Source organism: Mytilus edulis, chromosome 7, assembly GCF_963676685.1.
Source record: "Mytilus edulis chromosome 7, xbMytEdul2.2, whole genome shotgun sequence".
Lineage (NCBI taxonomy): Eukaryota > Metazoa > Mollusca > Bivalvia > Mytilida > Mytilidae > Mytilus > Mytilus edulis.
Window position 1 is genome coordinate 50,709,031 of NC_092350.1, and position 13,898 is coordinate 50,722,928.

At 31.8% G+C, this 13,898-nt stretch overlaps 1 protein-coding gene across 2 annotated transcripts; it reads left to right on the forward strand.

The window, feature by feature from the left end:
* The first annotated feature begins 372 nt into the window (after positions 1 to 372).
* Positions 373 to 13,158, forward strand: LOC139481728 (uncharacterized). Of its 2 annotated transcripts, XR_011654672.1 has the most exons (5): positions 373 to 702; positions 5,994 to 6,096; positions 7,078 to 7,226; positions 8,072 to 9,101; positions 9,244 to 13,158. XR_011654672.1 is itself a non-coding variant. In XM_071265215.1 (4 exons), exons 1-4 carry the CDS (start codon positions 501 to 503, stop codon positions 8,860 to 8,862), a joined length of 1,245 nt encoding a protein of 414 aa, XP_071121316.1. In that variant the 5' UTR covers positions 373 to 500; the 3' UTR covers positions 8,863 to 10,697. The 2 variants fall into 2 exon arrangements, 1 of the variants encoding a protein (XP_071121316.1); XM_071265215.1 differs by having other exon boundaries at positions 8,072 to 10,697.
* Positions 13,159 to 13,898: the final 740 nt, after the last annotated feature.

The window sequence follows — 13,898 nt, forward strand, 5'->3', positions numbered from 1 at the left end:
AACTTCTACATAAGATTGAACTCTAGACGACATAATTGACGTATAGACCGGCTTGCACCAAACGTACAGAGAAAATTGACAAAGTGGGTATACGTTACATTGTAGTTGCACGCCAGAGGAACTTAAGCAACCGTTTAACGCGCGCTGCATAAGCTTTGAGTACGTCGAAATACAAAGGTATACGCTTGGTGAACGCTACAACTCGTGGAATTTGTCATGCAGCATAAAAGTTTTAATCCAGCTTAAGCATGTGTCAAATCTATACATGTACTCTACACGCACGTTATACATACGCTACAAACGCCTTTAACGCGCTACAGATAAGTTTGAGACACGTTTAAGGCATGTTGTATACGCTTCAAGATAATAGGAGGTTTTATCGATGACGTCATCTCGGTTCTATTTTTAAATCCGGGGAAGCCTGGCCGTCAAACGGCCAGTTCCGTTCGGCGCCATGTGACTGAAACGGAAGTCAGCTGTCGTCTGTTTACTAACAAACCATGGGTAAAGTGTGCATAGTTTTAGGTTGCCGAAATCGCGATAGTTACAAACAACCGGGAATCAAATTCCACCGGATTCCTAAAGATGAAGGAAGAAAGGAGCTTTGGATAAGAGCTATAAACCGGAGGGATCCCGTAACAGGGAAAGTCTGGATATCTGGTGATGAGGGAGCCAGAGTTTGCAGCGTGCATTTCATTGATGGTAAAAATTAAAAGCAATGCTTTATTTAAACCCTTTAAAACCTTTAAAATTTCTTCCAGTGCTTGCTATATCCCTTTTTACTTCTAAACTTCACTGTCAAATTAAAAAATCCTGTATTTTTCTGACGGGCACTTGCCACTTGTCTCAAATATTTGCAAATTTATGACTTAGCCAGTTTAGCCAGTACAAGCAAGTATGGGTAGCTATTCATTGAATATTTTTATCTGTGCATGGCCTTTTTTAAAATGGTTCACTCCATATAAATCTCATGGACCTGTATAACTGTATAATAGTGTAGACTGCACACGGACTGCCATTGTACTCCAGTTGTGGATCATTGTATTTTGTTATTGGCATGAGGTCTTGAGGACAAAGATATGTATGGTTTGTATTTTAATATTTTCTATCATAGGTATGATATGGTGTATGGTTTCATGTTTTATAAATGAACCTGCCTCCACACTGATCATCTTCTTTCTTGATTCTTCCTGTTTGGCCTGGGGTCTACATGGGAAGGGGGGAAATGTACATTTTCTAGGGGAAGTGCTGCCTAATTTTTTTCATGTTTGGACTTAGAATTTGTTAACACATCAAGTAGTTTAAAATATCTTCCTGTTAATAAGAAAATTATAAAATGCCATTTTGCTTCTATAACATTGGAACAGTCTCACTTCTGGGGTACATGTAGTGTCAGCGCCATCCCTTGATGATAGAGCTGAACCTACAAATTCAAAGAATATGGGGGAGGGGGGTCTGTATGCACTCTGTATAATGACAAAATAATGTGAATTCACAGATAAAGTACTATGAAAGTGCATAATATGTGTAACAATAATATTTGGTATGGTTTTAATTTTAATTGCAGATAGTATTTTTCTATGTCTGCTTTTTTGAGACGATAACTGTCATTAAAATTGATTAGCATAAGGTTCTAATAATGTTTAATCCATCAAATTCAAGACTGTTATCTTCAAAATTGACCAAATACATTAAGTTTTTCCATGTTAATTATAAACTCTTTCTGTCTATATAGACTGCAATAATTGAAAACAGGAATTAGGGGCCAAAAAGGGCCCAAATAAGCAATTTTCTTGGTTTTCGCTCAATATCGTTAATATAAGTAAACAGAAATCTATGAAATTTTAACATAAGGTTTACATGTATGACCACAAAAGGAAGGTTGTGATTGATTTTGGGAGTTTTGGTCCTATCAGTTTAGGAATTAGGGGCCAAAAAAAGGTCCGAAATAAGCATTTTTCTTGGTTTTTGCACAATAACTTTAGTATAAGTTAATAGAAATATATGAAATTTTAAAACAAGGTTTATGACCACAAAAGGAAAGTTAGGAATTGATTTTTTTTTGTCATACATTGGTATGACGTTGCCTCCGAAGACTTTTGTTTTTCCGACTCTAACTTTAAGTATAGGTATATAGACATCTATGAAATTTATTCACAAGGTTTATGACCATAAAAGGAAGGTGGGGATTGATTTTGGGAGTTTTGGTCCTATCAGTTTAGGAATTAGGGGCCAAAAAAGGTCCCAAATAAGCATTTTTCTTTGTTTTTGCACAATAACTTTAGTGTAAGTTAATAGAAATATATGAAATTTTAACACAAGGTTTATGACCAAAAAAGGAAAGTTGGGAATTGATTTTTTTTTGGTCATACATTGGTATGACGTTGCCTCCGAAGACTTTTGTTTTTCCGAAAAAGAAAACTTTACTAACTTTAAGTATAGGTATATAGAAATCTATGAAATTTATACACAAGGTTTATGACCATAAAAGGAAGGTGGGGATTGATTTTTGGAGTTTTGGTCCCAACAGTTCAGGAATTACAGGCCAAAAGGGGACTAAATTAAACTTTGTTTGATTTCATAAAAAAATGAATTATTTGGGGTTCTTTGATATGCCAAATCTAACCGTGTATTTAGATTCTTAATTTTTGGTCCTGTTTTCAAATTTGTCCACATTAAGGTAAAAGGGTCCAAAATTAAACTTAGTTTGATATTAACAATAATTGAATATTTGGGGTTCTTTCATTTAGAATTTTTGAAATAATAAGGCTTTCTACCTCGGGCATAGATTACTTTAGATGGATTTGGCAAAACATTTAGGAATTTTGGTCCTCAATGCTCTTCAACTTCGTACTTTATTTGGCCTTTTTAACTTTATTGAATTCGAGCGTCACTGATGAGTCTTTTGTAGATGAAACGCGTGTCTGGCATATATATAAAATTAGGTCCTGGTATCTATGATGAGTTTATTGATATGCTGAATCTAAACATGTACTAGATTTTTTATTACGGGCCCAGTTTTCAAGTTGGTCCAAATCGGGTTCCAAAATTAAACTTTGTTTGATTTAAACAAAAATTGACCTCAATGTGGACCAATTTGATAACCACGCCCTAATATTAAAAATCTAAATACATGGATAGATTCAGCATATTGAAGAACCCCATGTTCTTCATTATGCTGAATCTATCCATGTATTTAGATTTTTAATATTTGGGCGTGGTTATCAAATTGGTCCACATTGAGGTCTAAAGGCTCTATAATTAAACATTATTTGATTTTTTTTCAAAAATTGAATTCTTGGGGTTCTATGATATATTGAATCTAACCATGTATTTAGATTTTGGATATTGGACCATCTATAATACTAAAATTACGAGGTCCAATTTGTCAGCCGTCATCGGGTAAAAACGACAAATCAAAGAATTCAACTCTATATATAACTAATATAGGACAATGGTGTAGATTAAAAATTACACCACTCCAGACCCTTTTGTTTTCCACATAATTAATATTGCCAATAATTAACAAGTTCCGGGTCGAATCCGAATACCGATACCAATAGTATATTCACCTGTTAGCTATTACCTTATCTGTACGTTCCGCATTTGACAGGCGCACCACCAAACGGTGTATTTAGGATTTTGCTATATACACGGGTCATAATCAAAGGGCTGACACTACTAAATTCAATCATTGTCAAATTGTTCCCTATTGTAGTTTTTTTCAGCAATCAGCAAGACTTTCTAAGATAACTAATATAGGACAATGCTGTTGATTAAACAATACTCCATTCCTGGATAGCCAGGACCTTTTGTTTTCCAAATAATTAATATTACCAATAATTGATAAGTTCCAGGTCGACGGGTTCAAACAGAAAGATTTGAAAGCAGAGAAAACTTTGTATCTTATAATCGACATGACTTTATCAGATGACAATACTAATTACTAAAATAAGGCTTAGGCATAGTTATATACTTTAATTCAGTCACGGACCCGAGATATCACGGGTGTGTACTTGTAATAGGTAAATGTCCAATTTAAAATTTAAAATTTTTTAAGTTTAAGTTCTTAGACCACATTCCTTCTGTGTCAGACACCTATGTCACGCTACCAGGCGACTTGGGCGAAGAAGTCGCCTTACCGACCGTCACTTCGCTTTTCCCGACCCCCAAAAGCGAAAACAAGTCGCCCTGTCCATGACGATACTCGCTTTCAGTCGCTTCCGTCATCGGACATTTTCAAATTTTTACCAAGTTGATGAAACATCAATTTTTTATAGATAATTAAAGAAATTCAGACATAAACGATTCATTATCTTTAGAAAAGAGGTTGAAGCATTGTCTTCGCAGTGTGTAGCAGGTTATTTGATAAAAATACAACTTTTTATCACTTCGTGCATTTCTGCAAGTTCCAGTGCTTGTTACTCGAAAACGTACATCAACCGAAATTTCGGCGGCAAAATAAGTTTGTTACTTCATTTAAACGTGATAAAAGTTGCATCCAGTAAATGTTTAATCCATTTATTGCATTAAAAATGTCATGTTCCTTTCCAAATAACTTGTCAAACATCGTTTATTTTTGTAAATTTTCTTGTATTCGTCCGCCATTGACCGATTTCTAAACTACGGATCTGAACCGGACCAGCTATGACCGAAATCCGTACTTTTACAATAATTACTACGGACGCACGGATGGAACAGCTGACAGAAGAATATTGAACCCAAAGGGAAAAATTACACATTCCACACATATTAAGAGACTTTTGGTTACATCTAATTGATTGGTGTATATAATTCCCTATATTTTTTATGGATTTTTTAAACTATTGATTAAAGTTGCTTAACTCTGAGACTATTATACTAATATCAATATATTATGGCCCAGCTTAATAACTTTTATATTTTTTTTTATGAGAAACACTGAATTTCATACACAAGATAATTTTAAATTAAATGGTAATTGATATATTATAATTTCTTTACATTTTTTTAAATATTTTTTTTTTAGTGCTAGATATTTAGTTGGTAGTTTCTTACAAGAACCTTAGTAAAACTTAAAACAACTTTTAATTTCAAATGTTACTTTAATTGTAATTTTTTTACTCAGATATGAATTGAACAATATAAAAAGAACATTATTTACATATTGCCCTTTATACTATTGTAAAATCCAAACATTGTAGCGCACCGCACGAATGATTACTTCTCTTTCAAATCTCACCACTTCTCCCTATCAGTTTCAAAAAGAGAAGTCACTTCTCCCTATAATTCTGAAGTAGTGTGAGCCCTGACAACAGTTGTGTCAACTATTTAATCACAATCCAAATTCAGAGCTGTATCAAGATTAAATGTTGTGTCGATACTTGCCCCAACTGTTCAGGGTTCGTCCTCTGTTGTGGTATAAAGCTGCGCCCTGCGGAGCATCTGGTTATTCTTGTGTTCTTTTTTTATTGTACAGACACAGTCTAGTACTTCTTTCTCTTAATATCTGTTACAGCATATTTCCTAATGCATGTAAAGCAAAACTTTGGTTGCCCAGGCTTGATTGCTTTGTTTGTATATTTTTTTTATACAAGCTTTGTAAATAAGATTGAAATCTTTAAATAATGTATATAAGCATAGTTTAAACTGTATGTATAATATTTGAATTTAATTGGGTGTTATTCAATGATTGTACAATATAAAAAACAAAGCAAGCAAGCTAACTCAAGTATTGCTCTACATGCTTAAGCCTTTAGGAATTTAGTAAATTCATGGGTTAATTTGAATTATACATCATGTATAACCAAAAGGTCAACTACATTATGGTATGTTGGTTATTTGTTAATTTTAAACTTTTGTACTCTAGTTTTTGTCTCAAACACTACATATTTCAGCATTCTTTCAGCTATAATTATCTCTGTGTCAGGAATCATAATAAATTATGAGGTTGACCCTTTATCTTGATGAATTATTGACACTAATTATGATTTATTTCCATTATATGATTTAAGGAAAATGTGATGATCCAAAAAGCCCTGATTATGCACCTTCTGTGAAAATGGGATATGGTAGTTGTGGTGATAATGCAGTTTCATCTTCTAAAAGTGTTGACAGGTATAATAAAAACAATTGGACAAAGTAACACGGGTGTTCAATTGTCCGATTACAAGAAATTATCGGGTCCATAAAATTCATATTATGTGACCCAATAAATTCTGTATTTGGACATTTGAACACTACATGTGTAACAAATATATCCTGATTTTAATTGTTATATTACATATTGTTATATTCAAATTCAATTGTTAGGACAATATCAACCAAATAAAATTACATGTTTAATGAAAAAAATGGAAACTATGAGGACTATAAAGCAACTAACTATTAGGTCAATGTTTTTCTCCATTGTTGAAACATATGATAAAAAGATCATAACATGTAATCTTTCATATTGCATGTATTATCCCCCCTTGGTCAATATCAGATAGGCTGATGATACATGCCATATGAAAGATGCCATGTAATAATCTGTTATTCTATCTTCTTTATCTTTGTAATAATATGTTCCAATTCACAGTTTTCATTTTACATACCATTATATATATAGTTTATAATTTTTTGTTATCAATTATTTAGATATAACAAATAGATGTGGGGAGATGTGGTGTGGGTGCCAATGAGACATTGAACTTCCTATCAAAGTCACACTTTATAAAAGTAAACCATTATTCTGAGTATACATGTAGGTCATTGTATAATTTTATTGATAGATTTGAAAATAATTAGTGCCAATGAGACAACTCGCTATCAAAGTCACACTTTATAAAAGTAAACCATTATTCTGATTACAGATCATTGAATAATTTCATTGACAGTTATTTGAAAATATTAATCAATAATTGAATATAAAATACATCTATGACATACTTTTTGCAAATACTTGGAAAAATTGATTCAGTCATTGAGAAGCAGTTCACTAAGTACTAACTTTTTAGTTGAAGTTATTTATTTGAAATTAGAAAGAAATATTTAAAATTTGTATCCAAAGTTATTCTCTTTTTAGTTTATTGAAATATTATCACTATTCTGTAAGAGATATAAAAGAGCTGTAAAAAGGACTGCTGATCAAAAGGAGAGGGAATGCAGAATGCAATTAAACTTTTTGATGACAGCTGATGGCAAAGAAAATGATCATCTGCCTTTACAAGACTTAGACTGCAATGTTGAGTTGGAAGACAAAAATGGTACTATTCTTATGTGTTCAAAGGGTTGGTAATCAATTTAGACTTTTTGCCATCAGTTTTCAATTTATTAGCACTGAATTTTAATGATGCATACTAAGTGCATATTAAAAAAATTGTATATACATACCACATTTCATTTAATTCATATTCGAATAGTGCAGTAGTATATTTGATGTATGGAATGGTTGTAAGGTGTACATAAAATTGAGAATGGAAATGTGGAATGTGTCAAAGAGACAACAACCCGACCATAGGAAAAACAACAGCAGAAAGTAACCAACAGGTCTTCAATGTAGCGAGAAATTCCCGCACCCACAGGCGTCCCTTAGCTGGCCCCCAAACAAATATATACTAGTTCAGTGATAATGAAAGCCATACTAATTTCCAAGTTGTACACAAGAAACTAAAATTTGAATAATACAAGACTAACAAAGGCCAGAGACTCTGCGGCGGGGTTAAACATGTTTGTGAGATCTCAACCCTCCCCTATACCTCTAGCCAATGTAGAAAAGTAAATGCATAACAAAACGCACATTAAAATTCAATTCAAGAGAAGTCCGAGTCTGATGTCAGAAGATGTAACCAGGTTTAGCTGGTAGGTTTCATCTGACCTTGACCTCATTTTAATTGTTCGGTGGTTTAAGTTAATTTTTGAGTTTTGGTCAATTTTTCTTATATTATGTACAATAGGTTAACTATGTAAAGCTTTATATTAAGGACTATCAACATGATATCAATCATTTCAATTTTAAGTAAAAGTCATTTGACCCTTATGTTATTTAAGACAAGTTTCAAATATCTCTGTAAAAGAAAGGTAATGTATTTTTGGTTCATGTACATTTCAGGTACAGGAGAATTTGAAAATTACAGAATATTATTTGAAAATGCTATAAGCGAAAACAGAATACTTATTGATAGACTGCAACAGCTTCAGTTTGAAAATAATGTTATAAAAAATAAACCCCCTTATATAAAGACTACAAGTCTATCTTTGGAGAAGACTGAAGAGACAACAAAATTTTACACTGGATTGCCGTCTTATTCATGTTTTATGTGGTTGGTGAACTTTGTAACGTGTATTATACCTTCCTCATATATTTTGAGTTCTGCAGATATCCTTCTTTTGGTTTTAATGAAATTACGTTTAAATTCCCCCCATACTGATATTTCGTTTCGTTTTGGAGTTTCCCTTAGTTTTGTTACCAATTTAAATGACAGTGTCATCCCTCAATTAGCACACAAATTAAAGTGGTTGATTCATTGGCCAAATAAAAATGACATTTTACGCTCTCGACCAGACTGCTTCAAGGAGGCCTTTCCAAGATGTGTTTCAGTTATAGATTGCACAGAAGTTTATATAGAGACTCCATCAAATTTTACTGCTAGATCATGTACTTACAGTAACTATGAACACCACAATACAATTAAATTTTTAGTCAGTATTGTTCCGTGTGGTAGTATTTCTTTTGTTTCACGTGCATTTGGGGGGCGGACTTCAGATAAGATAATTTCACTTAAATCAGGATATCTTGACTTTATGAACCATGGAGATGTCGTACTAGCAGACCGTGGTTTTCTTATTAAAGATGAATTGGCATCAAGGGGGGGCGGAATTAATCATACCATCGTTTGTTAAGGGAAAAGACCAGCTTAGTGCCTTTGAAGTGGAAAGAAGCCGAAATATAGCTCATGTACGAATTCATGTAGAAAGAGAAATGGAGCGACTGAAAAATTTCCGTATTTTGTCTGGAAAGATGTCAATGAATATGGTGCCACATTCTGACAGTATTATGACAATTTGCTCTGCTATTATAAATATGCACCCTAATATTGTTCAATAACTGATTACCATATTTTTCTTAAGGGTGTACTTAGGTGAAATTGAATAAATAAGGATATTTAAAATTGGACTAAAAGCTGGAAGCGTATTAGTAAAGGATAAAAATTAGCTAAATATATTGATAGGTCATGCAGCTCCTTTTCGAGATATTTGATTTATAAAATATGGCGGGAAAAGGCTAACTCAGACTTTTATTTTTATACTTTAACTTAATATATTTTCATTGGTATTATTTGGGTCTCGATTTAAAAGAAAGAAACTAAAAAATCTGCTTAAACTTTGGCAAATAGCCCTTCAGCTATTTAGGTATAAATAAAGGATAAATTGGTGTTATTGGGTAACATATTTCACCTTTTATCATATGGAAAAACAATCGAAACATCTGACACAAATTCCAAAACTTCACCGAAGTACATCCTTATTTAAAGGTAAGGCCATTGAATATTAAATCTTTTCAAATGACAGATGATATTGGAAAATTTAAAAATCAGCTTTAAAAACAATATTTTGGAATCTTTTAGCTTTTGGTGAAACAAATTCATTATGGTTACAAAGCATAATTTGCAGAACAGGATGCAACCCTCTGGCGCACTGTGAAAAGTCGTAAGGTTGTAAGTCACTGGCGTAGATGGAATAAGCTCGTAAACTTGACCTGCTGCGAATTAAATCTTGCTTGTCTAATATGTATTGTTATAAATTATTATTCATATGTCATTTGATAAGGTACATCATATATGTTTTATGTTTATTTCATGTTTAAAATATTGTTTGCCCAAACCTCAAGTCATTCATGGTTTATTGACTTGGTTGGAATTTATATGGTATTTTTGGGGTGGAAATTAATTGAGCTGAAGCAGTCATGTTCTTTCAGCAATTACTAGTCACTAGATAGTTTAATAATAACTAAAAGTATTTTGTAAATTCAAGAAATCTTTATTTTTGTGAGAATTTTATGCATTTTTTAACCCGAAATATCTCAACAGAGAACAGAAATAAATAATGATTTATTTCTTAATGTATTTTTTACATAGTCAATCATCAAATTCAATATCTTTTTGGCCTGAAATATCATCAATAATAAAATTAGAAAACATTTCCATAAATCTTTGATTTTTGTTAATATCTTTGCCTTTTTTTAACCTTAAACATCAGTCATAAACATAAATAAATCTATAAATTCCCTAAATATGTGATTTTTGAGGATTTTTTGCCTTTTTAACTATAAAAATGCAGAATTAGTGAAATATTGAATTTAGTTACTTATTTTCAAATAGAAAACATGCAGATAGTAAATTAATCAGTGATGAAACTATTTTTTTTTGGGGACAGAACCACTTTTGGTACTTAGTGAACCTACAGTAGTCCATTCTTCTGAAAATAAAATGTAAATTTTTTTCAATTTTAATGGGTAAATGAAATAAAGAATCCTCAACTGAAATTGTTTAAAAAAAATGTATTCAGCTATTAAGGGCATACGATACAGGTTTGGACCTGTATTTACAGATTGATGAAAATTTGCATATAGGCTATTTTGTACCTGATTAAATCAAATATGTAATAAAAAATATACCTTCATGTGCTACTTTTTGAGTAAAATGAGAGCAAAATTTTGTATATTTGCTAAAAATTCAGATTTGTGTCCGTATTTTCTTTTTTCGAATGAAAGACATAACTATTTTGTTTTAAAAGATAAACACAAATTGTTTGAATGATAAAAATCAGTCGAAAAATGCATTTTTTCCCGATATGTCATAGTTTGACGTCGCGAAAATAACATGTTATGTTAGCAACGTCATTACCTCCCCTGTAACTGTATAGTCTGCCCTTAAGAGGTACACAAAGAATTGTCCATGCTTCAAGAATAGGTTTTGTTATAAATATATTGTAAATATGTTTGCTGCTCACTACTTCTACAAATTATTTTTTACATTTTGGACAAAGCCACTTTCCCCTTGGTTTCCTTACAATATTAACACATTGATAATGGTACCATCCAATATCACACGAGTCTCCATCACAGAAAATCATCTTGCCATATTCTGGTTCTTCACACAAGCAATATTTCTCTTTTGTGACATCATTGACTGAAGTGTTTGCTACTTTATAATCATGTAGCAATTTCCTTGTAAGTAGCTCTGGGATTAATAGCTCTTTAACAAAGTAAGTGCACTTACTTATTAAAGTATTACAAAACTCAGGATCCCTGCAAATTCTAACAATAGCAAGCAAGATAACATCATTTGGACTTGTCATAACAACAAAATCACAATAGTCAGTGTCATAGACAAACATTTGAAACTGAATCTGAGTGTAATATTTGTGATTATTTTTTAAGTGTAATTGTGTGTCCAAACACAAGGTAGGGTCTTCTTTGGCAGCATCCATTGAAGATTTGTCTTTATGCTTGTGGGGACATTTTATCTCCAGGGTTCCTCGTCCACAACAACTGCATGAAATAACACCATCAGCTGAAGCACCAAGAAAATAATTTTGTTCAGATATCTTCAATCCAGATAATTTACATTCAAAATTTGAATGGTTTTTCTCCATATATTGGATGTAGGTATCTCTGGTTATTGCTTCTTTTTCCAGTCCCCATTTGATAGCCTCTTTCTTACTTAGATAATATGAGTTGTATCCTGAAATTCTCATAATCAATTTATTTGGATTTGTAGTTGGTCTTAATGTTAAAACCTCATGAGCTTTTAAAGCTGTAATTCGACCTTTTCTATGTTCAAACCAAAGGGGACTTATGTTTTGTGCTTCAGTAATTTTGAAAAGATTGGCAGATTGAGAAATTGAGCAATGATAGTTCCTAAAAAGTTGATCTGATTTGTCGATTAGTTCCTGTAAAGTAAGTTCTTTGTTAGTGACATCATAAAAACTTGTTAGATGTCTAGGTAATTTTTCTTCTTTTGTGTGTTTCACCTTGACTGATGTTTCTACAGTTACTTCATCATTCATCGGAGGAATCAGAGAAAAGAATGCAGCATTAGGACACACCTTAGATAGAGATTCTAACACAGCTTTGTCTGGTAATGGATCTTTGCTTGATGGTATAACACATTCCAATTTCTTTTTTCTGTTACTGTTCATAAGGTGCTGTATGTCCATAATTGAGTTGACGTCAACCTAAACAAAACAAGGATATCATTTTTTAGCTGACCAAGCCAAAGGCCAAGCAAATTTCCGATGGACTTTACCAAAATCTCTATATATAAACTTTTGAGCTATCTTTCCCTTGTTCAATATTTTTTAGACTGTTTATAATCAATTTTATAGTAAAGACAGCTAAATAATTAAGTCAAGTAGTTATTACAGTAATCTGTTTTTGTATGCTTTAAAGATTCTGTATATAAATAACTAAAGGAAACTTGTAAGTCTTGTATTTCAATTTAAATAAAGCTGCAAACTGAATTAAGAATTATTAGAGTTATCTCTCTTTGCATACTTAATGTGCACATGTATTATTGTCTTATTTATTAAGCATTTGAGTAATTTGCAAGTATTTGTGAATAAGTTATGTCTTTTTATATATTATTTTATGCTTGGAATGAGTCATTGGCTTAATAAGCTTATGGTGAAGTTGTAGTTACATGACTTATAAGGACAAATCCTATATAACTGCTAGTACACATCCAATCAAGATTTTTGTACAAGTATCAGCCATGTAACAGGATTGAAGCTATGTAATGGAAAATACAAAATATGATATAAAAGAAATTGTATCTGTTCTTAGAAATCAAGATTACACTAGATTTGATTATTTGAAACTAGATATGTTAAGTTATTACTAGCCAAAAATAGCATGTAATTTTTATACATTATTTAAATGAATCAAAGTCTGTATAAAGAAATGTAGTATTTCCATGAGGAGATGATTCACTGTCAATTTATCTTTAGACATTACTATTTTAATAAAGCTGATTAAGGAATGTCTCTAAAATAAAGACATGATTATGTATGTTATTTTAAGTTGTTTATGCAGTATTTAAATGGGTTATTATATTTTCTAATTAATTTCAAATTTGAATTGAGGAAAATATTTTTTTTTTCACCTCAGATTTCAAAAATTAAAAATTAAAATTCTTCAAATACTATTTTTTTGCACAACAGCATAGTATATTACACAAAAGCAAAGTTTGGAATATAAATTCTATTCCTACAAGTAATTCTTAGTTCTTTTGCTTCAGTTTTTCTTTGTTTGCAACTTATTACATGTATGTGTCAAATATTTAATTTCAATCAGACCTGTATCAAGTGCAAATATTGTGTCCATTGATCCCCCAACTGTTCCCCTCTGTGGTTGTATCAAGCTGCACTCAGGGAAGCAATTTATTAATTATTAAGATTTTCATTGTCAAAAGAATAGGTTGAAGATTCATTGAAATCTTTGAGTGACAGAAGAAAGTGGAAATATTGTTGGTACAAAAAAATGAACAGTGATTTTGAACATTACCAATTTAATATTTGGATATTGTGGACAATTTTTAATAATGACCATCAGAAAATAGTGTGTGCGTGTTTATTTATTTACTGAAAACTGAAAAAAAACAAGGTCCCACCTTAACCAATCAGTACATGTATCATCTATTATGTCATACATCAATTGCCTTTCCACCACAGTATTGGTTCTTTAGTGTAAGCCATGGCCAATATTCCTCAAAAAAGAAGTCCAATCCTATATTATAAATTATACCTGTTTTCTAAAAACTTTGTTCCATTTACATTCCTCACTAGTAACTGATTTTTGTGTCACACCATATCTAACTACTAACTCTATTTTAAACAGTACTGCAGCAATGTCACTGCACATTTCTCCCAATCTGAAT

What these genes read in the sequence shown, in the direction of transcription:
- LOC139481728 (XM_071265215.1), top strand. Translation starts at nt 501, where the DNA reads ATGGGTAAAGTGTGCATAGTTTTAGGTTGCCGAAATCGCGATAGTTAC. An exon ending in TCTTCTAAAAGTGTTGACAG is followed by an intron (nt 6,097 to 7,077) that starts GTATAATAAAAA and finishes ATTCTGTAAGAG; the next exon opens with ATATAAAAGAGCTGTAAAAA. An exon ending in TGAGTTGGAAGACAAAAATG is followed by an intron (nt 7,227 to 8,071) that starts GTACTATTCTTA and finishes TGTACATTTCAG; the next exon opens with GTACAGGAGAATTTGAAAAT.